The sequence below is a fragment of the Scatophagus argus genome, chromosome 13 (genome assembly GCF_020382885.2).
Source record: "Scatophagus argus isolate fScaArg1 chromosome 13, fScaArg1.pri, whole genome shotgun sequence".
Classification (NCBI taxonomy): Eukaryota; Metazoa; Chordata; class Actinopteri; family Scatophagidae; genus Scatophagus; species Scatophagus argus.
In genome coordinates, this window is record NC_058505.1 from 16,462,522 (window position 1) to 16,488,429 (window position 25,908).

Sequence of the window (25,908 nt, forward strand, 5' to 3'; positions counted from 1 at the left end):
AAACTTTACATTAGATGTACTATTTAGATTAGAACAAATAATTGTGCAAAGACATACTCTGACATTTGTTTGGTGGATCCAACTTCTATTTAAAAAGCAACCACCAAAGTTCCCCACCTGCCAGTGAAGACTTGTGGGGAAAAAAAAAAAAAAAATATATGTGTATATATATATATATATATATATATATATATATATATATATATGTATACAGTGTATGTAAATGTGGCAGTTTCTCACACGCAGAACAATTAGCTGTTCTGTCTTCTGTCTTTGGGATATGTGATAGCATAATAATTATACATAACCACAGAGAAGCTAATTGTGATGTGTTCAATGTAATGCAAATGAGTCTTCCGGACGCCAGCATGCATAGATAGCATTTTGACAACTGAAGCAACTGATTACAGCTGAAAATGTAATGTGGGTCGACCTATAACCTGTGGGCTCAGCTTGGCTCCCAAGAAAATATTACATGTTGGGGTTGGTGGGTCAATAAATGACAAAGCTGCTTTTCTATTAAGTTGCTAACAATTCTGTGTGTTAGTGTGTGTGAGAGAGAGATAAAGAACAGTATCTGGAATAATTCTATTCTCAGTCTATTTATTTTGATAGGTATTATAGGAGAACACTATACAGAAGACTGTTGAAACCATTTTCAACTCCTTACATCATTAAAAAAAGTAATTGGTCATTCTCAGCCTCTGTATGAAGCAAGTAGTATTACAGTATACAGGCAGTGGACACTGTACTGGCATAAATATCCCACAATGCAACACAGTAGTAGTGATAATAGCAACAAGTGAAAGGTTTCACTTTGCTAGGAGTGATGGATTTTTAAATTAGTTCTTTGTTGGCATGGGTTACTGACGTTATGCATCTCCAGCCGGCAAGAAGGCGCTCAGGAAGTCAAGCACTGAGGAATATGTTAAAAAAAATACATACTATTGTTTATTCACACAATAGTATGTTGAACTACAGTGCACAAACTGAGCATGTAGTACATAATAAGTGATATTGGACACAGCAATATTTTAAGTTTGTTAATAGTAGCAGAGCCAGTGGTTATATGAAGCTGTAGCAGCAGAAGTCATTGAGTGTAGTGAAGTGATCAGCAGTGCCTTTCACTGCTCATGAATTCAGATTTTCTTTTGTAAGAGGAAGGTTATGATATTTCAAAAGTGACATTGTCTCACTTTAAAGTTCAAACATATTGAATATCCAAAACATCACTAGTTTCACTCAAGGAGGGTTGCTAAAGGAAGCAAGCTTAGCTTCAACCCCTTAGCTTCACCGGTTTGACAGGATGCTATATCTAAGCCTCATGGGAACTATAGCTGCTGAATGTGAATGAAGAAATTATCTCTGCCAAGATGAGGAGCTTAAACTGTAGTTGAATCCACATTAGTCATTAGGCTTTTGAGAAACTTTCATAAAAACAATCTGTTGTGTAACCATAGCAACATTACTGATGCTCACTTGAATATAACATCTGGGAGAAGTACCAGGAATGACTGATGTGGCTCCGACAGATAGCGTTTTCTGGGATAATACAAGGTAAGCTTTATTTAACTTCTGCACTCTGGAGTGTATCCTTTCAGCCTATTTCATGTGATTGTTTTACATTAGGTTAGCAGCTGCACATAACTCCTGTAATTTGTTTGCCAAGGTTGCATTGGTAATGGATTTTCTTTCATGTTTATAACCCAGTCTTGCCTCAAGAGCAACCACTGACTGAAATTATAAGTACACATCTATCTATCTATCTATCTATTTATCTATCTATATACATATATAGCACTGAGTAATATATGTGTGTATATATATATACCTTTATTGAACCTGCAGTTTTTGTAAGTGAAACCTCTCATTCCAGAACTGTTAAAGAAGACCTCCAACAGTATGCTGTTTGTAGATTTCATATATTTTTCAATTTCTTGATGTTTCTGTTTTTACAGAGTTGGTATATTTTTACAAAGTTTGGACTACAGCAAAATGTTTCTTTAATCAAATACAGAATGGCAGCTCTTAAAACAAACTGACAGTAAAATCTACATTTGTTTAACTTTTGAAATACATAAATGTACAGCATAACATACATATGGACAGAGTTCAGAATATGACCTGTGATTGTCGACTTGTGTTGTTCTGCTCTTGCTGTGTACATCAGTAACGCACTTGTCCCATGTGGTTCTCCTTTGGTCGTTTAAGGCAAAGAGGGAATACATTGGGGTGCAAAGACAACATAACATGACTTCAACACAAGGGCAAACACTTATCTTTGTTTTCATTGTGACGTTCATCTTCTTTTTGCCATGACTCTGGCACTGACCATACAGTGCTGCAAGTTTGAGGCAGAGCACCCACTACACCCAGGACCACAAGGCAGAGAAGTGCAAGGAAAGGCGTTGCTGAGAAATTTTGGATAATTATAATTAATACCCTCTTGTTTATCCCAAATTCTGACACATTTCTTTCTGAATGTGAACCAAACAGTTCAATATGTGTATTAAAATAGAGGTTTCTTGTTATGGCTTGTATACAATTATCTTGTATTGTTCCACTGTATCTCTGTGTTGTGCCGGTGATGGAGTTAGTGAATCTATCATAAAAATGCTCCAAACAGGCAGTACTTTGCCTGAGTTTCATTACAGAGAGCTGAACGACCAAAAAACAAGGAAATACAAAAATCCACACCGTTGTAATGCTAAAAATACACCATACCAGATCATAATGAATAAAAAGAGATATGAATGTTTTTTTGTCCCACAGTCCATAGAGGGTTATGTTCCCTAAATTATATCTGATATTGCTACTGCTCTCCTTTTCTGCTCCTCTGAGGTGGGCTGACTCACAGATCTGGCAGGATGTTGGTGAAACCTCAAACATGATCAGCTTTTTGGTGTGAAAATGTCTGTCAGCTGGAGCAGCACACTGTCACTGCTGGTACCAAATAATATCATCATATCATAATATCATAATATAATTTATCATTGATAAATATGTACACGTGCACACACACACACACACACACACACACACACACACACACACACACACACACACACACACACACACAAATATACACAAACAATGTGGGTCATTATTTAGGTTATTTAGAAAAAAATTGTCTTTTTTCTTTCAGTGGTCATTTGCATTCGTCCAGTCTGGGATGCTTTCCTTGAAGGGGGAAAGCGAGTGAGCTTAGTTGCTTCAAACTCTAATTTTTCTTCCTCTCCTGCTGGCCCTGCAGCTATGGATGAACCAGTAGGGTAGCAGGGTAGCTGCTATACATTATACGTTAGTCTCCAGCCCGTTCATATCAACAGAACAGTGGTCCTTGTCTCTGTGGTCTCTCTTGTGATGAGAGGAATGAGCATGTTTTTTCTTCTCTATTGGCCGGATCCCCTCCTCTAGCTGGATCAGACGAGCCACGTCTGGGGAGAGGTGGTCCTGCTTGCTACCATGTGGAGGCGGCTGGTAGCAGCCGTTCTTCTGGTTCTGGTAGGTCATCATCTGTTGGATGCTTATCATGGGCTTAGTTTCACAGATCAGAGGCACCTGGTGGATGCAAAAATCATGGAGGAGAAAGGGGTGAGTGACTCAGAATCACATTATTAAACAGGTAGTTCACACGTGTGTTAGGAAACTGACCTGGGGCCTCATTTTTAATGTGCACATATATGTTCCATAAAAAAAAGTTTATACACAAGGTTGGATAGTGACATGAAATGGAACAATGACAAGTTAATGACTATGAAAATGAAGTGAGGTTTTGTGCAGCAAGCAAATAAGATAGTATGTTGAACTCTTCCATTAAATCTGCTGTAAAGTCTATCAAAATAAATTTCTACGTACAAGAAATTAATGACAATCATATACCATAAACCAGTTTCTCATCTCTCCTTCAAACCAAGATAAATATTAATATATACAATTCAAGACAACCTTAAGAAGAAAAATGGATGGTTTGCAACCTCACAATTCACTGATTTGGTTTGCATGTTCTCACCTGCTCCCCTTCTTTGACAAAATCTTTTCTGCAGATATGAGCCATAATGCCTGTGGCCAGAGCATCACCCATCACATTGACCATGGTCCTGAATCGATCCCTACGTGATGAAATCAAAAGTCAACCACAGAGTTAATGAGCTTTGAAAACCATAAGATATTATTCAAGACATTATAGAGTTGGTGGGCCTTCGGTTCCCTGAGATGTTCAGGTTTATACAGTGTAGATCCTTACAATATTCCCATCAGATATGGTACCTGTGCACTACAGTGTTTATCAGTGTATAAAATCTTAATAAACTCAATGAAATGTCATAACCATTTGGGTGATGGCTTTGATTGTTTTATTCATTGTGGAGAGATCATCAGACCTTACTTACAATGCCCAATCAACAGCAATGATGAGAGTGATGTCATCAGTGGGTAGACCCACAGAGGTCAGCACGATCACCATGGTTACAAGTCCAGCCTGTGGGATTCCAGCTGCGCCGATACTGGCTGCAGTGGCGGTGATGCTGAGAGAACAGAAAGAGGACCAGAGTGCAATAGTTTATTTATAGCACACAAGTAATAAGTCTTCACCAAAGGCAGGAAACAAGCTTTCTGAAAGAAAGTGAAAAGTAGTTTATGACAGATGTAAGTGTTGTTGCAAAGAAATAAACTGCATGTGGACATTTATGACAAGAACAGCTTTGAAGTAGTCATACTCATACTACTAATACATAGTCAGTTTCTGCAGTTATTTTGTAGATTCATGTTTTGCACAAAACACGTGATAAGCTTACGACAGGGGTTCCTACACCTTTTAGAACTATGGGCTGTTTTCAACAATTTTGTGACCTTGTGACATTCAGGTAGCATCCTCACACAGATATGGATTGCTGAATGCCGGGAAGTGGACAAAGGCAGGTTACCTTGATAGTGTTGACTTGCCTTAGTTTACAATGGGTATGGCACACAAAGAATGATGAGGGAATTTGAAACACATTGTTGAATGTTGACTCACCCGTAAAGACAGTTTGCAAGCCTGTCAATCTTCCCATTTTAATGCGGCACATTAGTGCAGTTTACAAGAACACCTGTGGTGAATATTTCACTTTCAGAAGAGAACAGGTCTGTGACTTGACAGAAATAAACAAAGGCAGGCTCCTCATTTCTGGGCAGTGACTGTGAATTTTGTTTGCAAGCTAATGCTAATGCTCAGAATGCATTTTTAGATTACCAGCTATGATTTTCATGATAAAGTGGGTGTTTTTCTAATATCACTTGTAACCCCACAAAACAATGCAGTTAGCTAATAAGATGTTCCTAGCCTTTAAGAAGTGAATCAGATAGTTAGCTTGTTTAGCATTAGCTTATGGTAGAGCAGTTAAAACATTGCCTGGTCTATTCCTTACAGTTTTTGGTATTTTTGGTTTTGAAAATTAAGAAAATAAACATAACCTAAAAAGCTATTTAGACTGTTTAGTATTGCTCATATTCTAGCCCCTTGGATACAGTTGCAGAAGGTAGGAAAATTAAAAGCTTACAGGCATACTATACTAGTTACAGCAGCTCAACTAAGGGGTAAAATTGGCTGTAATGATCTATAAAGCTATTAAATTATTTATTTATTTATTTTTGCCAAACCATGTGGTTTTTCTTATGTCATTTTAGAAATTTCCTGTGACCCAGTAGTAGGTCCCAGTCCTGGGTATGGGAACCTTTGGCTTGTAAGGTTGATAGAGGAGATGGAACTACACCATATAAACTACCTAATTAAAACTGACTTCATCTCAACCAGCTAAATGATGCTAAAATGCTAATTCAACAATGTAATATACAATATATAATAACTAACACTATGGGCTGTTCACCAAGTACATATTTTTACTTTTTTACATTGTAGTCTTACAACTTTTAATTAAAGGTCATAAAGGATTTTAATATTTATTCCACCATGGTGTTGGAAGAATGGGAGATGTAGGGAGAATGATTGAGCAGATGATCTGTTCAAGACCTTGGATGGTTGGGGTGGGGTGTTGGTTTTGGCATGCAGATGGAACAGCTCCATGGTCAAACAGCCAAACGGCATGGGAACAGGATGCAGAAAGACTGAAAAATTATTATAATTCTGACGTGACAAGGGAGATGAGTAATACAGGTCATATGGGTTTTACCGCCAAGGGATTATGAGGGAATGGGCACAGACCGCAGCCATGAGGAGAGGTCTGCTTAATGTTATTACAGCAAGTCATGTCGTGAAATCAGTGGAGGGACAGGCTTTTTTCCTAGACCTGGGGAGGGCCACAGGTAATATGGCTGAGAATTATAGGCTGGTGGTGGGGACTATTGTTGTGTTTTTGTCTGTCTGTATGTCTGTCTGTCTGTTTGCCTGTCTGCCTGCCTGTCTGCCTGTCTGTTTGTCTGTCTGCGTCCCCGGGGCTTCCAGACTGATTTAGCAGAAATCAGATCAGACTAAGAAGCTCATATGAGGCGTAATCTGTGTGACATTTACATATATGTGTATCTAGTAAATCCCATAATATTTTTTATTAATTCAGAATTAAACCAAATGTGTGACGTTAGATTAATTCACATGTTGCACCCAAAACACGACAACTGTGCCTGCACCATTTTTTGACCCAGATGGAATTTGCTTCCATTGTCAAACTTAATGAGGTTTTTCCCTCATTTACAAAATTGCTGTTGTGATAAGAATCTCAGCTGTTTATGTTAATCCTTTCAAAGGAATAGTTTGAGATATGATTGCTGAGAGTTATACAAACAAGGCAAGCCACTAATACACTGCATTCTACACTTCTCATAATTCAGCCTAACAGCATCTTTCATTTGATAAATGTCTTTCACACATGTCTTTCAAATTGTACAGGTAACCCTGATGATTTTTATGGTGGCCAATGAACTCAACACATTGCAACTTAAGAAAACACATACAAACAGGCAAAACACAAGCAAATTACGATAACATCTTCATCGATTTGACAACACATGTTCCACATTTAGATAACACGATCCTAATATGCACTACACAACCAAATGCAGAAATGCATTCTAGATATACATAACATAGCACATTACAAAAATACAACACAAATACTGAAAGCTCCAACAGTGTTTCCAGAGGACACCAGTGCTGAACACAGCTTGTTCTTGCTGCAGTTTGTGATTCATGACATTGTTGTGTTGAGCTCTCTCAGCCACTGTATATTTTTCTGGATTTTTAAATTTTCCTCCAGATCCACTGGATGAAAGATGTGCAAAATCTACTGGAGCTGCCCTTTAAAGCCCTGTGCTTTATTTCACTAAATTTATTTAAGACATACATTAAATATAATAAAATCACTAAAATTATAGAAGCTGCTGTTAAAAAGCTTTGGCAGTTTACTCTCCAAACAGATGTTTCATAAGGGAGTCAGCATGCTCATCTTCATTCTTTTTTGATCTCTCTCACCTGCTGACATTTATTATAGTTCATGAAATTTTTCATCAATGTGCATTTTATGAGCCACTTCTGGTTTAAAGCCAGTGAGCCTTACCTGATGGTGATGATCTGTCCAAAGTCAAGCTCATAATTATTCACTTGGGCGATGAAAATGGCTGCCACAGCCTCGTAGAGGGCTGTGCCATCCATATTGATGGTAGCCCCGACAGGCAGCACAAAGCGGATGATGCGTCTGTCAATGTGGTTGTTCTCAAGGAGGCACTTGAAGGTGATAGGCAGAGTGGCAGAGCTGCAGCAAGAAAAGACAGTTAATTACAAATAAGGCTTGAGTGCTGTGTTCTGAACAAAGGCAAAACCTTATTTGCTGCATGTACAGTGCCTATGAAATGTGTTCATCCCCTTGAACGTTTTCCCCTTTAATTGCTTTTTTAAATGGAATCATGATCAATGTAGTTTGGCTTTTTTTTGTTAAAAAATCAAAAACCTCTTTAAATGTAAAGGTGAACAGATTTCTACAAATTAATTAAAAAAAAATCAATTCAAAATAAGTGATTACATTAATTTCCACCCCCTTTTAAAGTGACTGACCTAATTCAGCAGACTTCCAGCCAATTGATGCTAGTAGTCTCACAGTTAGTGAAATGGAGATCACCTGAGTGCAGTGAATGTGTCTCAATTGACTGAAGTATACAGATCCCTGTGTCTGGAAGGTCACTATTTAATCAGTATTCCTGGCTACAATTACATATGAACAAACAAACACTAAAGTAATTCAGAGAAAAAGTTATTGACAGGTATCAGTAAAAAAAATTCAAGTTACATAACATATGTTGAAGTTCAGTTAATGTTGAAGTTGTTGGAGTTGAAGTTCAGGAATATGGCACATGTGTAAATCTGCTGAGAGCAGGCCACCCTGACAAACTGAGCGACCTTGCAAGAAGGAGACTAGTGAGGGAAGCCAAAAAGACACCTGTGACTACTCTTAAGGAGTTAAAAGCTTCAGCAGCTGAGATGGGAGAGACTCAGTGTACAACAACTGTTGCCCAGGATCATCACCAGTCAAAGCTTTATGGGAGAAAGCTACTGTTGAAGAAAGCTCACATTAAATCTTCACTAGAATTTGTCTTGTCAGATCAAAATTGAGTTTTTTGGCCATCAGACTAGACACTATGTTTGGTGGACACCAAGCACTGCACATCACGACAAACACACGATCTCCACTGTGAAGCATGTTAGTCGCAGCATCATACTGTGGGGAGGCTTCTCAGCAGCAGGCACTTAAAGGCAAGGTAGAGGGTAAAATGAAGAGAACTGCGACTTAGGAGAGGATTTATTTTCCAGCAAGACAATGACCCAAAGCATACAGCAAAAGCTACACAGAAATGGTTTAAAGACAACAAGGTAAATGTCTGGTTAAATCAAAGCCCAGACCTCAATGCAATTAAGAATTTGTGGCTGGACTTGAAAAGGGTTGTTCACACCCGATCCCCAAACAACCTTACAGAGATAAAGCAGTTTTGCAAAGACGAATTGAATAAAATTGCAGTGTCCAGATGTGCAAACTTGATTGAAACCTATCCATACAGACTCTGCTGTGACTGTATCTTCTTAAAAGGGGGTGAATATTTATGTAGTCACTTATTTTGCATTATATATTTTTAAGTAATTGATATTACTTTGTAGAAATCTGTTTTACACTTTGACATTAAAGATTTGTTTTGTACATATTTTGTCAGAAATAAAACCAAATTATATTGAGCATAATTCCATTTATAAAAGCAATAAAATGGGAAAACATCCAAGGGGTGTATACTTTTTATAGGCACTGTATGTATTTATGCACTGGATTGATTTCATTGTGAGAAACTGGGATTTAAGAAAAAAACTGAGGTAAACACACATATAGCTTGTGCTTTGGTGCACTGTGGGGGGACAGTGCTTTCACATTTATGTGAGTATGCTTAAGGTTTAAATTCCATAAAACTGTTGCACAAGCAACCATCTTTCAAGATGCTGGAAGAGTATGACGTTGAGAAGGTCACTGTAAAATTCAACAAACATCTCTTTCATTCAAAGTGAATTCCATTAACCGATCCATTGATACCAACAATGTAATATAAAAACATCTATTTTTGCTGTACCCTAAGTTACAGCTTATTATTATTATTATTATTGTTATTTTATAATCGTACTCATTGTACTCCAGTGGTTGAGGTAAACATAAGGATTGAAACATTTAGTATATACAGAAATTACATTTTCTGAAATGGTTTAGTTTATGTGTTCTTTGGACAACCGATAAGCCTCTGGTATCTCATATAATAACTTTTGGTTTTATACAGAGAAATAAACAGAGGATAATGTAGCACAAGTTTATTGTTCACTAAGAAATATATAAATCCAATCCAGACTTTTATTGTGAAATTCACATTTTCCACTTTTACCTGGAGGAAGTGGCCAAGGAGATGAGCAGGGCCTGCAGAATTCCTCTGATGTAAACGATGGGGCTCTTCTTAGTGATGAAGAAGTACATGGCTGGGAGGATGAACAGACCATGCAGCACCAAACCCATCACCACTGTAATAGCGTAAAAACCCAGCTTCTTCCCCATGGCTGAAGGGTCATCCATCTCCAAGATCTTACCAGCAACCAAAAACACGATCCCAAAGGGGAAATACCTGTGAAGGAAGGAATGAATGTTATCACATTACAGCACATTAGCTTTTATATAATACTAACAGTACTCTTAATCACTTTGTCATGTTTTAATAGTCATATTGAATTTACTGTTTAACAAGATCTCTGCCACAACCAAGGTAGGGGAATCAGCAAACCACAAATTCTGCAGAGTGTACCTTTAAGATTAGAATCCTTTTGGTGTAACCAGAAAAGAACTTTGGAGAGGAACTGTCAGCAAGAATTTATTTCCAAAGTTATGGCTGAATATTTAGCTGATTTTGACAATCTACATGAAGCAATGACGGCAACAACTCACCTCATGAGAGATTTCAGAGTGAAAGTTCTCCCTGAGCAAGATTTCTGATTAAAAGGGTTTTACTCCTCAACAAAAATTTCTATCTCTGCTGGTGGTGCGAGATGAAAAGTGACACAGGATTTAATCCTCTGTGCACCATGAATATCTGTACCTAATGAACTGGAAATCTAAAAACTGTTGTGGAGACATTTCAAGAAAACCTAAAATTATCAATCACATGGTGGTGCCAGTCAGAGGATCACCACTATCAATAGGATTCATCCTCTGAGAAGCATGAATGTCTATACTAACTTTCATGGCTGTCCTTCCAGTGGTTGTTGAGGTATTTCATTTTCTGTGTTAAAATGGTGGACCAACTGACAGCAACAGAACAGCACTGTCATCCAAAGAGTAAGTAAGGTAATAATAATAAAAAATTCACTCTATTTCAGTAAATATTTCAATTATTGCTTTTATTGCAAATGTTGGTACTTTATTTTGGTGGTTTAGTTTGTGAATACGATTCTTACCAGATAACAATGGCAACAATCTTAAGAACTGCCTCATTCAAACTCTGGCAGAAGTTGACCAAAGCGCTTCCATTGGGTCCCATTCTGCCCAACATTATTCCTGGATAGAAGAATAAAACACAACATATGATGCATAAATAAAATGATAAATGCATCAATTTTACACCTAAAATGATGCCTTTTAAAACATTTTTTTTTGCCCTTTAAACTAAATTATGCAAAGATGTGGGGAGACTTATTATGTACTTATGTAAATGAATGAATGTATATGTATTTATTCAAAGGTATGCATGTACAATCTACATGTTACTCTGTGAAGGTAGTATCTAAGTTGACAACAACACTCCATATGTCAACCACTTACCCATGGTAGCGGAAAAAATTACAATCCCCAGCACATTCATGCCTTCACTGGTGCCAGGTGATGTTTTCATAATGACATCGGGTGGCGGTGTGAGATCCAAAGAGAAGTTCTGGACATCTGTGCCATTGTCATCCTGGATGCCATAGATGTAGACCCTTCGTGTGGTGGTCTCATCCAGAAGCTGAGCCACCGTTGGTTTGGGGATGAGCTCAGGAACCCTCTGGGTTCGATACTTGAAACCAAAGCAGAGCACAGGACTGAACATCATGCACAGCAAACATGAAGCCAACTTCACATTACAGTATCAAGATGAATGCAGTAGACAGTGTTATTGTCTGATCAGTTTGTGTGTTATTTTCTGATAAAGACGGTAGCACTTTATAGTACAGTGTAGTAGTAGTATAGTGTACCTTTGTGGATTGTTGGTTGTGGTGACTGTGGTGAACTGATGCACCCCCCCCCCTTTTCTTTTTAGTACAACTTTGCCTTAAGCATTTTTCCTTACCTGTTGAAAAGTAGCTTGAACCAGGTTGGCTGGAAACATGTTGCTGAGAAGGATAATTTTGAGAAATGTTAAATAAATTTGAAAAAAAAAATTGAAAATTTGAAAGACAAAAATAGGCATTTCCAAAGTCAAAAAATAAAATGTCCTTAATAGTTACAAATGTCCACACAATACAAAGTCACAATGAATAACAGAATAACTAGTTGGTTTAAGACATCATTTATTGCAAAATTTTATACCATATATGTTTAAACTGGCTTTGAAACAGAAATATTGATGTCATCATGAAATCACACAACAGATGCATGGAGCTCATGGCCACAAACCACCCTACAAGACAGCTTTGTCCTTTTCACGATCTGTACCTCTTCTGTCCTTCCAAATTAAATCTCTCTTGAGCAGGTTTTGATTCTCGCACTGTGCATCTCCTCCTTTTGTTACTGGCATCAATTTATAACGTGGAAATCAATGAGGGATTACAGCTTTCACCTCATTAGAGTTCCTCATGAAAAGAGTATCTGTCCCCCGTAGTGTGTATCGTTAGTGAACATATTTTTCTGCATTGATCTTTGTTGATGAATCTTCACAATCTCCATTACTTACATGCTGAAAGCATATAGTAGGGATGTGACTTGAATAGCTTCCCCAGAAAGCCCACTCATATCTTCATCAAACAAATGCATACTGAGTGCTCTTTCTGCCGAGGCTCACTGCTTACAGGGCAGACTGCTGTCTATACAGGAGCAACACTGGATGAAACCTGAAGATGGAGCAGCAACAGGGAAACATATGCAAGGATAGGGAAAAGGGGGAAATATATACATATATCTGAAGCGAAAAATGGATGGTTGGTCATGTGCACCTCAGGTCCGCACTACTTTTCAGACTGGAATTTGTTTTCATGTTACCTGTGTGTGACTCTAAATCTCTCATGGGTGTCAGAGTGAACATTTGTGTGTCTACCCTGTTTTGTCAGTTTATTCTAACTTCGTTCAGTAATATTCATACGTGCTTTTGCCCCACTCAGATAATTAAATGAGTCCATTGTGCACAGCCACTGAGATCATCCAGGCTTGAAGTGCTGTCACATGGCAGAGAAGAAGGCCAGCAAGATGAAACACCGCACGTGCACATTGATGATGCTGGAACGATCATGTCATAGATAAAATAGAACAGGTTGAATGCCTCTTATACATCTCTTACTGCTGGTAGGCAGCTGTAGCTCAGGCCCACGTGTTCAAGGACACTTCAACATCTGGCATGTAGCCACTGCATAAAATGCATAAAATCAGACTTCCAGTGCATGCTGGGAAGTTTACCTTCATTACTCCAATGATATTTTATAATACTTGTCCCTTACTGTCAGTTTAATTTATTTCATATTACAAATAGGACTTTAGTCAAATATTAAAATGAATAAAATAATTTGACTATGTAAATAAATTAATGCTTTTAGAGTATTGCAATTATAAAAGATAATGAATGAATAGTAGCATTATTATACTCCCAATGGAGCTATCAAATGTGAACACATGACAATATGATGCACCTTTGTGGTGTGGACAGCTGCCTGTTGACTATAGGCTGTTGAATGACATACATTATGTAGCAGTCATTATTCAGAGATAAGTGTCTGTCAATCATGAGCGAATCCGCATTGCATGAGCACTGGCTGTAAATCTCATGTCAACACAGAGAGATCACAATCAAAATTCAAAACGCACATTTCAGAGGCCGTGGGATTAAAAGGCGTATTGTATTTTACAACTCATGCATTCAACACATGGCAAAGATATATGGGAGCAATATGGCGCAACTCAGCGGACTACAGTGAATATTCTGCATGGATTTGACCACTCAGCCTTTCAGCAGCCTGTCCTGTGTCTAAGACAGAGCAAAGCAGGCTAATTAACCACTCTGACCCTAGTACCCCTAATAAATCTAAGTATGCACATATTCATACATACTGTAGTCATTAAACATGCTTATCACACACACAAACACACACGGCTGCGGACAGTTGGGCCCATTTGCGAGTGTACCGATGTATGCCTGCATGATAGATGAAGGCCGTAAAGAAGCTTTGCAGGATAAATCCAAAGCACAGCTGTGCTCTGCAAAACACACACACACACACACACACAGACATACACACACATAAACACACATGCAATGAGATCCCATGAACGACAGAGGTTCACCTCTGCCACATGATCACTTCATAGTTGGATTTCATGGGCCTGGCCAGTTTATTACTCGCTTTTTTTCATTCTGAGTGAAAGTGAATCATTCAAATACAGTTTATTTATTTTGTACTATTTGATTTTGTTAAAATTCTTAAATATTTTGAAAACAAAACCAAAATAAACTGAGAATGAAAAATAACTATTTTTTAAATGACTAAACATGAATCATTTTCAGGTTAAAATTGCAGTTTGTGATAAAATAGCATGATAAACTAACACAAGCCAGTGTGGGAGCAGCTTCCTGCATTACAGGCCACTGACTTTACCCCACTGACTGACTGTCACACTGACACAGTGGCTTTCAGGGCTTCATCGGCAGGTTTGTCTCTGTGGGGCTGACCAAGGCTCACCTCAAACACTCCTAGTCCATTCGTCATGAGCTCTAATTAGCTTAGCGCAATAACCCATTGGCACACAAGGCTCCAGGCTTTACCTTCTGACCTCAAGCATTTCCTCACCTTCAGCCCTCATGAGACAGCACGCAGGAAACTACTTTTACATATCACAGGTGTTAATTAAACAGCTTTAGAAGAAGGTGCTTTCTGCATTCTTGCTGACATTAAACTGTGCTCTCTCACACATCTCCAAGCTTCGAAAATTACATTTACTCTCAGTGCTTATAATTTATTTTCCCTTTAGTCTGCTTTGCTTAGTGTTGCAGTCAGTAACCATTCCTTCATTTTCAAATTAGGAACATCCTACCCAAGCACATTACTAATATTTAACTTTGACTCCATGATCTTACGGATTTCGCTTTTGTTGTTCTGTTTATTTAAAGGATGTACGAATCTGTCAAAAATCCAACAAACTTTGAATTGAGGGTGTCTTTGACCTTTTCTGTTCAAAGGACCATCAACTGCACCAAGAGGATGCATATATATATTACCTTGTACTTGACTCAGATGTACCTTAGCAAACAAAGGCTTTAAACAGAGAGGCTTGTGACTCTTTATAGTCAACAAATGCATATTTCTTTTTAAACCAAGCACTGAGGTTCCCATATCAGATTCATCCATCCATCCATTTTATATACCACTTGTCTGTCAGGGTCGTGGGGGAGCTGGAGCCTATCCCAGCTGACTACGGGGGAGAGGCAGGGTTCACCCTGGACTGGTCACCAGTCAATCACAGGGCCAGCACACAAACACAGACAACCACACACTCCCACCAAGGGCCAATGTAGAGTAGCCAGTTAACCTAATGCACATGTTTTTGGGATTATGGGAGGAAGCCGGAGTACCTGGAGAAAGCCCATGCAGGCACAGGGAGAACATGCAAACTCCACACAGACTCCATCCAGACCGGGATTCAAACCTGGAACCCTCTTGCTATGAGGTGACAGCGCTAACCACTGCACCATTGTGCCACCATCATATCAAATTCATTTGATTTTAAATGTTTCCACATTCCTGAAATGCTTGAATTCTTTGACATCTTAGAAAAAGTCAACTGAACTGATATTTAAACTGCTTTCAAGAGTTTCATAGTTTGCAAGCAAGTATAAAGGAGTCTCAATAAATGTACTGTATATTCATGAAAGCCATTGCATGTCAGTCTTTCTGCACATCTGCAGGATGATGTTTTCGTCTGCGCTAACCCATGTAATGCCTGAGAGTCTCTTACCGAATGAGATCCAGCAGAGCGTCAGCAGAACTGGTCATTGGCTTCTTGCTGTCTTCAGAGTCCTCCTTCTGAGCGGCTCCACCTGGGTGGATGATGTATACCATGACAATGCCCACTACCACGGCAACAAAGGTGGTCCAGAGGTAGTAGGAGATGGTCATGATGCCTAGACGACTGGAGCACTTGGCGTCCAGGGCAGCTAGGCCTGACATCAAACTAGAGAAAAGGGAAAGACAGCCAGGGGAGGCAAACAGACAGACAGGGGTGTGGAGGTTAATGTCAGAAATCAAGGAGGACAAGCAACTACTGAAGAAATGCCTTTGTTCTGCCCCAGTTTTCAGAAGCAGATGATTTGAAAAGTGAATTTCAGTGTCCCTGCAAAGGCAGGAAGAATAAAAATGCTAGCTCATTGGCATGATGTTAACTCAGTGTGGAGCAAAGCAATACATGACACTAAACTGCATAAGTAAGCTGCAGGTTAATGAATACATTACTGAGTCGTATGGTCCCGAATTTATAACATTTACTTCTGTCAATTTAGGAAGAAATCCTAAATGAAACAGTAGTAGTAGTTTAATTTAATTTAAGTTACTTTATTAATCCCAAGTTGGGAAATTACTTCTCTGCATTTAACCCATCACTGATTGAAACACACACATGCAACATGCAACATTGAAACACACAGGAGCAGTGGGCTGCATCAAGCGCCCGGGGAGCATATTGGGGGTTAAGTGCCTTGCTCAAGGGCACATCAGCCGGCTAATGGGGGGTGAGGACATTCTCAGTCCACCACACTCAAATTTTTCCTGCCTGTCCGGTGGGGAAATCAAACCAGCAACCTTCCGATCACAAGCCGCTTCTCCAACCTCCATGAATTTGCATGTCATCCTTGCGCAGGGGCCATGCTAATCTTCTCTGTATCGTTCCAACACAACAACAGTGTCACGAGTGTATCATGAGGAGAACAAACCACAAAGATTCAAAAGATTGAATTTAAAGCTAAAAGCTGTGAAACATCAGAGAAAATATTCTGACAGGCTTTACATTTCCTCATATATCCAATCTAATTACATACTGTGTGTAAGCAATCGCTCCATCAAGGCCTCATTCAAGCGTATGTACAGTTTTGACATGATTGCACCACTTAACCAGACTCAGTGTGACACGTTCAACCCTGAGATGTCTTTTATATCAGAAATTGCCTCTGCAGTCTCAGATAGTCTCAGAAGAAAGCATCAAACTGACTGAAGTTGTTACCCATATTGCCTGTTTTTTGTCTGTCTGTCTTTGTCTCTGTGTCATGTGCTCCTCTTCTTTTACTTGCGAAATGTGAATCTAACCATTCAGTGTTTTGTGCCCCTCTCTTTTCTATCACAGAAATCATGGGGGAGGGGAATAAACAACTGTAATCATGAACATTGTAAATAGAGGAGAGTAATTTGCATTTAAATGGATTCTTTTGAATAGCCTAGTTCAGATATTTATTTTCACAGCACTAACATGGTAACATTTGCTGTAGATGAAAAAAAAAACCACACTCTTTCAACTCTTTGCTTCTCAGCTGGTATAGAAAAAAGTGTCAGAAGAAACTGAAACAGTGCTACAGCTGGAGGAGCCAGTGAAGGGGGGGTTGAAAATATGCTTTGAGCTGGGGTGACAAGACTTTCTTCTTGTCCAAAATGTAATCTGGTTTTACTTGGCAAGTGTTTGGATGGGGCTGCTGAATCTTTCCGTGCAGTCACTGTTGGTATTCATCCTGTGTCGATCTCCTTCTTCTCACAGTCCCACTGGAGATGAGTGTGCTCCATGTTAACACCTCTAAAAAGTGTGCAATCCCTATTTAACAGACAGTGTGTGACTACCTACACGGAAAGACTTGCTTTGAGGTTAGGTTGTTAAGGTTACGTCAAGGTAAGTGTATTAGGCAAGTAATGTTTATTGTTATGGTTAGGTGGTGGTTAAGACTCCAGGAAATGAATGGAAGTCTATGCAATGTATTCAAAAGTGATGGAAACATAACTGTGTGTGTGTCTGTGTGTGTGTGTAATGGAATCTATTGCTCATTGTTATGCTTTCATTCGTGTACACTGCCACATTTCTACAGTAGCCCAGAATGGACAAACCAAACCTAGAGTATGGAGAGCGCCTTTTATGTTGTTGTTGGCTGTTATAGGTTCTTCTACAAGCTTGGAAATGGAAGGTGACATGAGGAGTACTCAGTTGGCTGGAGTCTACAGCCACACCACTAGGTGCAACTAAATGCTACATACTGGACTTTTAACTCTTTACACTTCAACACTTTAACTTTTAAGTCTTTAACTTTTTTCTGCAATGAAATCACAGCAGTTACAGGGTAGTGGTAAATGCTGAAACATCATGTGACAGCAGCGTACGGAAAGAAAAGTCATGAAGTCAGAGAACTGACTCAGTAATGCCATGTAATCTCAGCTACATAGTAGTCTATAAAGTTTTCATCATCAGCTGCCATAAACCCCTGGTCACACCGGATGGAGCAGGGACAGACGATGCTTTTCAGTCTCTTTGTCACTGTGTGAAACAGGAAGAATTCTGCAGTCCCGCAAACATTTACTGAACATGTTTTTATTGTAACAATACAAAATGATGAAATGATTGTGTCATTACGTTAACTCTTATGATGGTTTACCTAACAATTACCTCTGCATAAATGCATGTATTTTAATGCAATCTTATTTTTATTTTTCTAACGGCGTCAATCTGCCACTTATATACCTCACAATGGCTTGCTTGTACAAGTCTGGATATGACTGCTCAGCTTGGGGACATTATGTTCTATCTGTCATGACAGAACATTATGTGCTGGTTAGACATGCTGACAAGGACACATGTATGAAACGATGGTTCAAACTGGGTAAGTTCTGATTTGTTCATACAAAAGGTTGGGTCACTATGACAAAGATACAGCTCATGAAAGAAATTATTTTCAGTTTTTGTGTGAATTAACAAACTAAGATTTAGAGGTGCTGGTAGATGAGTTGTTTTATCTTTAGACTGAGTTGTGCTAGCCGTTTCCTCCAGCTTCCAGTCTTTGTGCTAAATTATGTTGGTTTTTACAGGTTTTCAGATGTGAGGTGGAGGACCCAGTGAAGGGTGGGTGGGGTGTGGTGCTGGAATGGGCAACCGAACCGAGCTCAGCATGGACATCATGCCAGACACAAAGAAACAGAAGAAACGGAGGCTGATCACCACTGATTTCCTTTCCATTCTAATACCAAGTAAAACCCAATCAACACACAAAGCGAAGCACAGACAGGCGTGAATCACTTTGTTCATTTTCTCTCTGTGTATCTGGATCACACCTGCTAAAGGACTCCGAGACTGAAGTCTGTCTTGACCTTATAGCATCTTCCCTCTCCTGTTCTTGTGTTGTTGCACTTGCTTGATATTTAAGCTATGTTAAGAGCATTGACTAATTTGCTTAGTTTGAGCAAACTTTGACTGGCACTTGGCATAAGATGTCAAAGCATCACCGCAGTGGGGTTGTGCCTCTTGTTTTGTCTGTTGCCCACTACTAATGAATTTGAATGCAGTTAGCAGCAATATGCTGCCAGTGGCATATAAAACACTCAGACTGAACGTAAATCATGATTTAAATTGTAATCATCATCATATTACAGACTACATCAATTGGACTGACATGTTAGCTTTAATCATTCCAGTCATCTGATATGTTGTTCCTATCTATTAAACAGAAAAGCTCTTGAAACTCACGGAAAGAGGTACGCCTCCATTATGTGCTTGTTGCTTGTAAGGAATGCTGTGGTCTGACTTGAATTAAAATGCCAGTAAGATATGAGCAAACCTCGCCTCCTTTGGTATATTGGACAACAAGTGCAGCTAAGGGACTTGACCTGCCCTGGTCAGGGATTAGATGATCTCAGGCAGGAACATCAGAAGTATAAAGTAAAGCTGAAGTGAATTGATGCACAACAACACAACAACAATCAAATGTAGTATTTTTGATGTCATTTATCCAAATGTCCTTCCTTATCTTGGATTTTTGATGAGCTGCTGTCTCATGAGGTGGCAGCAGTTATGAAACTGATAAAAACTCAAACATGTTTAAACTATCTAAGATATTGTTTTTTTAATTGAAAGCTCATCTGTGTCTTATGCAAAATCATTCAAACCATTTGCTGAGCAGATAAAGCAGAAGTCTGAACATCTATTGTGTTGTCTCTTTGGGTAGTTAAGCACTCTTTGTAATTTTTAATAAGTTTTGTATTTGTATTTGTAAAGTGATTTGTATTGAATCACACCCCCTGACTCATGAAAACACATAAACTCATCCTTATGAACTGACAACTGTGCAGGCAAAATAATATACTTCATCATGTGACACAGTGTTATAGTGTTAATTTCCATAATGTATAAAATAGAATGTGTATGCCTTGTTAAACTGTCAAACTGTGTAGCCAGTGGTATTCACACATTTTGGTTTGTGGCTCGTAATACCTCAATGTGGCAATGTAGGCAACAACATTGACATATTTGGTCACAGTATGACATAAATGTGCACTCTCCTTTTAAACATTTCTAAACGCTTCACTATGTTCACCAGCTAGCTGCTAACTGTCTCTGTTTGGAGGTGGGCCGAGTTTTTAGAGCTTTTTCCCTTAATGATGCTATGAGAATAGTGAGACTGAAAAACCAAACCAAAACAGTTAAATTGTGGAGTTGAATATTAAAACAGTGAAAATGAAACACTAAAACACATTAATATACTCTGCAGAGCTGAGACGAACTGCAGGGTTGGCTGATAATTGGGTGCATCTGAGTGGATCACTATGAGCAGCCCATTTTCATTTACACAAAAAAACCCAAAAAGCCAGGGCTTACAAATAATAAATAGCATCTTTCCTGCTCCTTTATTTTTTCCTTTGTGAGTCCTAACTCACGTGTTGTGAACCAGTTGTGTATAAGCTACTGTGTTTTTGTTTGATCCAAAAACTACTGAAGAAGAAAAATGCTTTTAATGTAGAACCTTGTGAACTGAGAGAAGCAAATCCATTCGCGGCGTTGCTTCTCTGCTTCTTATTTCTCCCTGCTTCTGTTTGAGACACACACTACTTACACTGACATTTCCACAAAGGTGACTGTACAGTATGTCACCTACCATGTGGAGCTGCCTTGATCGTGAGGTTTCAAGCACACATGTAGCAGATTTTCCAAGAGATTTTTGGACCATATGGTGCTTACAGGCCTCACTGCTGCACCTACGCTGAGCAAGCGCTTACAGTAATCCTTCTTCCTAATGAATAAAATAAGGCACAGGCTCCTTAGAGACAAGTTATCCATGACATCCACGACATGTGATAGTGACACTGTGGCCTTTGAATTCAGCAGCCAGGGACATTATAGGCAAAATAAGTTTCAATTTGATGTTCCACAGTTATTTATAGTTTCGTGTGACGTCAGAAGTGGAAAAGAGAGTTTCAAACAGGACATTCACACTCATAGGTGACTGATTTATATATATTCTTGATATATAAATGCAGGACATTTCCTTAAACTGCAATATGGAATGAATAATAAATGAAATATTAACAGATACTTCCGTTTCGTCGTGGAACTTGGACTTCACACCTTTTTCAAATCAGTCCCTTTCCTGTTGATGAATTAAAACAACCATGAGAGGAGGTGTTAACAGACCTGGAACTTCACCGAGCATTAACATGTTTTGTGGAAGTCTGTGGAAGAAGTCTTCTACTTTGAGAAATCAGGTGCATGCCACTGAAGTCTACTCAGTGGTTTCCATCATTTCCAAACGACCCTCAATGACAAGCTGTCACCCTGCTGACGAGAATAATGTATATGTAACTGCAAGTCAGTAGTCAGCACAGTTAAGTGCCTGTGAGAACAGTGCAATCAGTTCCGATGAAGGTCAGAGCTGGTTGTGTATTGATCCATGACAAGACAAGACATGACAAAATGAAGCCTAGAAGAAGCTTTTTTCATATCTGCTTGGTGAAAAACACTGAGCACCAAACCAAACATTGCCACCAAAGAATCATTAAACAACTGGTTCATGATTGCTCAGATGAGTTTTGTGCTCTCAGTTTGGGTTCCTGTAGTTTTATGGTCACCAGGGGAAATCCTCACTACACTGCTGTGTGTTTATCTGTCTCTCTCTGTATGCTAAGATTAAGAAAACCAATTCACTATAAACCTCTTGTTCATCTAACTTTGCTGCCTGACCGGCTGAGCTGACCAATAACGTCGAGCAGACGTCACTGTCAGATGTGCGATGTTAGCTTTCTGCTTTAACATCAACAGCCTGATGCTTGTGCTGTATTCATTTTTTGTTTTCTTTGTGTTATCCTGTCAATACTTTAAAAAAACTGCTTCTGGAAAAGGGCAGAAAATAACAACAATCTATATTAAGACATGATTCTAGCATTAACCAATACCCAGCATGCAACAACACACAACATACCGTGTGTTACCGTATTTCCTCCCTACTCTGCTGTCTACTCTCCCCCCACACTTTATTCACCATATTACACCATTTTGTGCAATGAAGTGTGGCTGAAGAGGGAATATAAAACTTTCAGTGGTATTGGAATTTTTGGGACTGGACAAAGTCTGCCCAGATCGTCTAAATTTCATTAAATTTTTTCTTGCATTGTATGTCTACTGCAAACATCAAATTAATTTTTAAAAGTAATATTGGGACAATTTCAGGGCAGCTGAGAAATATCAAGCCCATTTTTATTCAGTTTTCAATTTTTTTTTGTGTGTGTTTTGCATATAAACCTCTTGCTCAACAGTATCTAATGACAGAGTGTACATGTGTAAATTCAAACATAGTGCTTGAAAAGTTGTCAAAACACATTAAATCTATTTTCTATTTATATGCAGCCTATATTCAAAAATTCACTTTTAAACTACTTTTAGTCCAGTCTCTTCAGCTATACCAAAATCATCCTCACTCGGAAATACTCAGCAACATGAGTACAACAGGAAGTGCACCCAGTAGCAACATGACAAAGAATTGATGTTTGATGATCAGTGTCTTGAGTGCCCCACACACTCCTTCGGTCTCTCTCGGCATCCACACACAGGCAGCGGCAAGGTTTTAAAGGTTTTAAAGGGTTTCTATTATTTACATTTCATGATGATTATAGACTGCCCCTCCTGTCAGAAAGGTTCAGGGTAGTCAGAAAACATTCTCAGAAGCCTGATGCTGACGCGCAGATCAGCTCATCAGCAGAGCTTGGTTCCTGACGATACAATGATTTCACACAGTTCATTTAAAGACATCTTTAAGACTGTAATTTTGAAGATATTTCTACCATCATGACTGTCGCCAAACCACGTCTCTTTTGCACTCTGACAAACAAAGGTTAAATAAATGTGAAGGTTGCAACACAGCTAAACAGCTTCCTAAATGGTGGACTCTGGTGCTTTGTTCCCTCAGTGCTGTCAGAGCAGTTTGATCTTGGTCAACAAGGATTAATGTTGAACTTGACGCTAAATGAGATCTAAATGCATGTGTTTAATGGGTTGGAGACATCAATTAATTGTTATGCCATTTTACACAATCTTACCATGCTCTTCAGTTTTATACTAGTTATACTATACTATACTATACATACAGTGGTATAATCTGTATATTATTGAAGTACTGAGTAGTGATACTTTCAGGAATGGCACCATAGATGAGCTCTTGATGAAAAGGGGTTAAAATGATTTAACAATTCAAAATGAACTCATGAAGTACTATCAGAAAAATGCATTAGGCCAAAAATAATAACCATCATAATGTGACTTGATGAGAACATGGCTTCTCACTGACTCACCCTGACTTCCAGTGAAAAGGGTACAAGGACTGAAATTTGAAGCAGTTTTCAGGCTCTTCACTTGTAAGTTAGAGCTGTCTTAAGAGAATTACACCAGCTTATTTCATCCCTGTTTTCTCTCTCTCTCCACAGGCAATTCTGTAGCTACCAAGTGTGATCAGGGCATGAATCACCCTGTATTACCCTGCTCCTGTGTGAGAACAAAAATTAGGCATGATTAACACATCCTCTTTCAGGTGTTGTTATTTTAATTTTAAGTGAAAAAAAAAAACAACAGTGATGACATTAAAAAAATAATACAATGAACTTCTGGGAAATACATGCTCCTTCAACCTTAAATAGACCTATAATATTCACATGGATGTTAAGGCGCAGATCTGCCAATCATCCATCCATCCATTTTCTATACCGATTATCTGTCAGGATGGCAGGTGGGGTGGCGGGGTCTGGCTGGAGCCTATCCCAGCTGACTACGGGTGAGAGACAGGGTTCACCCTGGATTGGTCGCCAGTCAATCACAGCGCCGACACACAAAGACAGACCACCACACACTCACACACTCACACCTAGGGACAATGTAGAGTAGCCAATTAGCCTAATGTGCATGTTTTGGGGACTGTGGGAGGAAGCCGGAGCAATCATATACTTGAATTTCATTCTGTTTCTAAGAATGAGAAAGCTAACCAAATGATGTTTGGGAATGATGCCCGTGGCTGAAGAATCATTCATTTTTGAGAGAAAATACCAGTGCTGGTTTCACATTTCAACAAAATAAGCTTCTAGATGATGTGTGATTCATATTTCTCAAAACCTTGTAAACAATCCACAGGACACACCTGCACATCTGTTTTGCAATATCTTCCATGCCAATTATTTCTTCTCTAGTGCATATGGAAGGACTGATTTAGAACAAAATAAGGGCAGACAAATATGAAGTGAAACACAACTCTGGGAATAGGTACACAGCATTTTTAACCATGGTAAACAAGAAGGATTCATTTACACCTAACCGAGATTTCACACACAGGCAGATGCAACTATGAGTACTGTGAATACCATGCGGTTCAGCCATATGTTTGTGCTCCATATTGTTCTTCACCTTTGACCCTAAGATCTCAGAGCATTGGTGAATAAGAACTTGCAATGGTTTTATCTAGACAAAGCACAAAACCTGAATAAACATGCATAGAAATTCAAAATCTAGCTCTATTTAACACTTCATTTTAAATATACTGTCCCAAAACTAAAAGACACAGGGAACAGGAGGCAGTAAATGGAGAGGCCATTGATTCATCATGACGCGTTCATGGGATAATCTGGTTTCCGCTTTGGCTGGTGCGCAGATGGTGCTGGGAGGGGAAAAAATGGGGACAGGCAGGCTATAGGGCTGGGGCGGATATTCACCCCTAGATAAGCCCTACTGTACCATGCACCATGTCAACAGCCCGTCTGTCCGTCCCAATCTAGATGCACTCTGCTGTCATCAGTGGGCATGGCAGAAGAGAGAGAACAACAAGATATCAACCAAGACTGGACTTGTGTCTGTGGCTGGATTGAAGTGCAGATCTGCAGAGGGTTGCAAACTTACATGCCACAAATCATCTCAGAGTAGATGGCAGGGGAAGGAGAGTGACTAGTCCAAACAAAATTGGTGTTACAAACAAACCATGCCTTCCATCTTCATTATTCATGATTGCCTCCATCAAGGTGCAGGCAGGCACCAGGAACATTGTGTGTGTGTGTTGCAGACTCAACAGTAGCTCCAGCAGCCTGAGTCCATGCTTCCAATGTTGAATTTTTGCCCCCTCTGCTTTTAAGTTCCTGTGTGCTGAAGTGAGCATGATGAGCTTGGCTGAGTTTGGCCCTCTGCCTGCATGTATGTTTCAGATTAGATGTAATTAACATCTCTTTCCCTCACGTGCCTCGTGTTTAGCAGGAAACCTGCTCTTGAAGTGATCTCTCCTGCTTCAAATCTGTGAAGCTGGAGGAGCAAACCATAAGCATGCATAAATGAACAAACACATACTGTTGGTGCCCTTTGCCTTGTGTTTGAACAACATAAAGAAAGAAAGACAAAGAGACAAGAGACAGACACAGAAGCACAGAGAGACAGACAGAAAGAGACAGAGAGAGGGAGGGAGGATTAACTCCTCATCCAGCCTTTGCTGTTGCATAGATTGTAAGTAGCTTATTGCACAAAGCACCCTGCATGTAACCGGTGCGTTTGGATGATTTGTTTTGGGAGTTTGTTGTGTTTTGGACATCACTGACCTCATGCAGGCAACTAAAAGCTTTGACTAGAATAGTCAAACTGGTGAATCGGGCATGATGTGTGCTCTAAGAATACACTACATACACAGCTATAAAAG

At 39.2% G+C, this 25,908-nt stretch overlaps 1 protein-coding gene and 1 non-coding gene across 2 annotated transcripts in view; both read right to left on the reverse strand.

Annotated features, from left to right (window-relative positions):
* Nucleotides 1–3,073: 3,073 nt before the first annotated feature.
* slc1a7a (solute carrier family 1 member 7a) overlaps nucleotides 3,074–25,908 on the reverse strand; it is a 29,616-nt gene continuing 6,781 nt past the window's right edge. The window contains exons 3-11 of the mRNA XM_046409640.1: nucleotides 15,699–15,914; nucleotides 11,830–11,872; nucleotides 11,325–11,556; nucleotides 10,961–11,060; nucleotides 9,901–10,134; nucleotides 7,551–7,745; nucleotides 4,392–4,526; nucleotides 4,013–4,112; nucleotides 3,074–3,561 (exon numbers count right to left, since the gene is read on the reverse strand). Coding sequence (XP_046265596.1) covers nucleotides 3,295–3,561; nucleotides 4,013–4,112; nucleotides 4,392–4,526; nucleotides 7,551–7,745; nucleotides 9,901–10,134; nucleotides 10,961–11,060; nucleotides 11,325–11,556; nucleotides 11,830–11,872; nucleotides 15,699–15,914 — 1,522 coding nt within the window. The 3' untranslated portion in view covers nucleotides 3,074–3,294. The remainder of the gene's footprint in view (nucleotides 3,562–4,012; nucleotides 4,113–4,391; nucleotides 4,527–7,550; nucleotides 7,746–9,900; nucleotides 10,135–10,960; nucleotides 11,061–11,324; nucleotides 11,557–11,829; nucleotides 11,873–15,698; nucleotides 15,915–25,908) is intronic.
* Nucleotides 16,550–16,654, reverse strand: LOC124070095. The gene has a single exon (XR_006845140.1). It is a non-coding gene; the product is annotated as a U6 spliceosomal RNA (small nuclear RNA).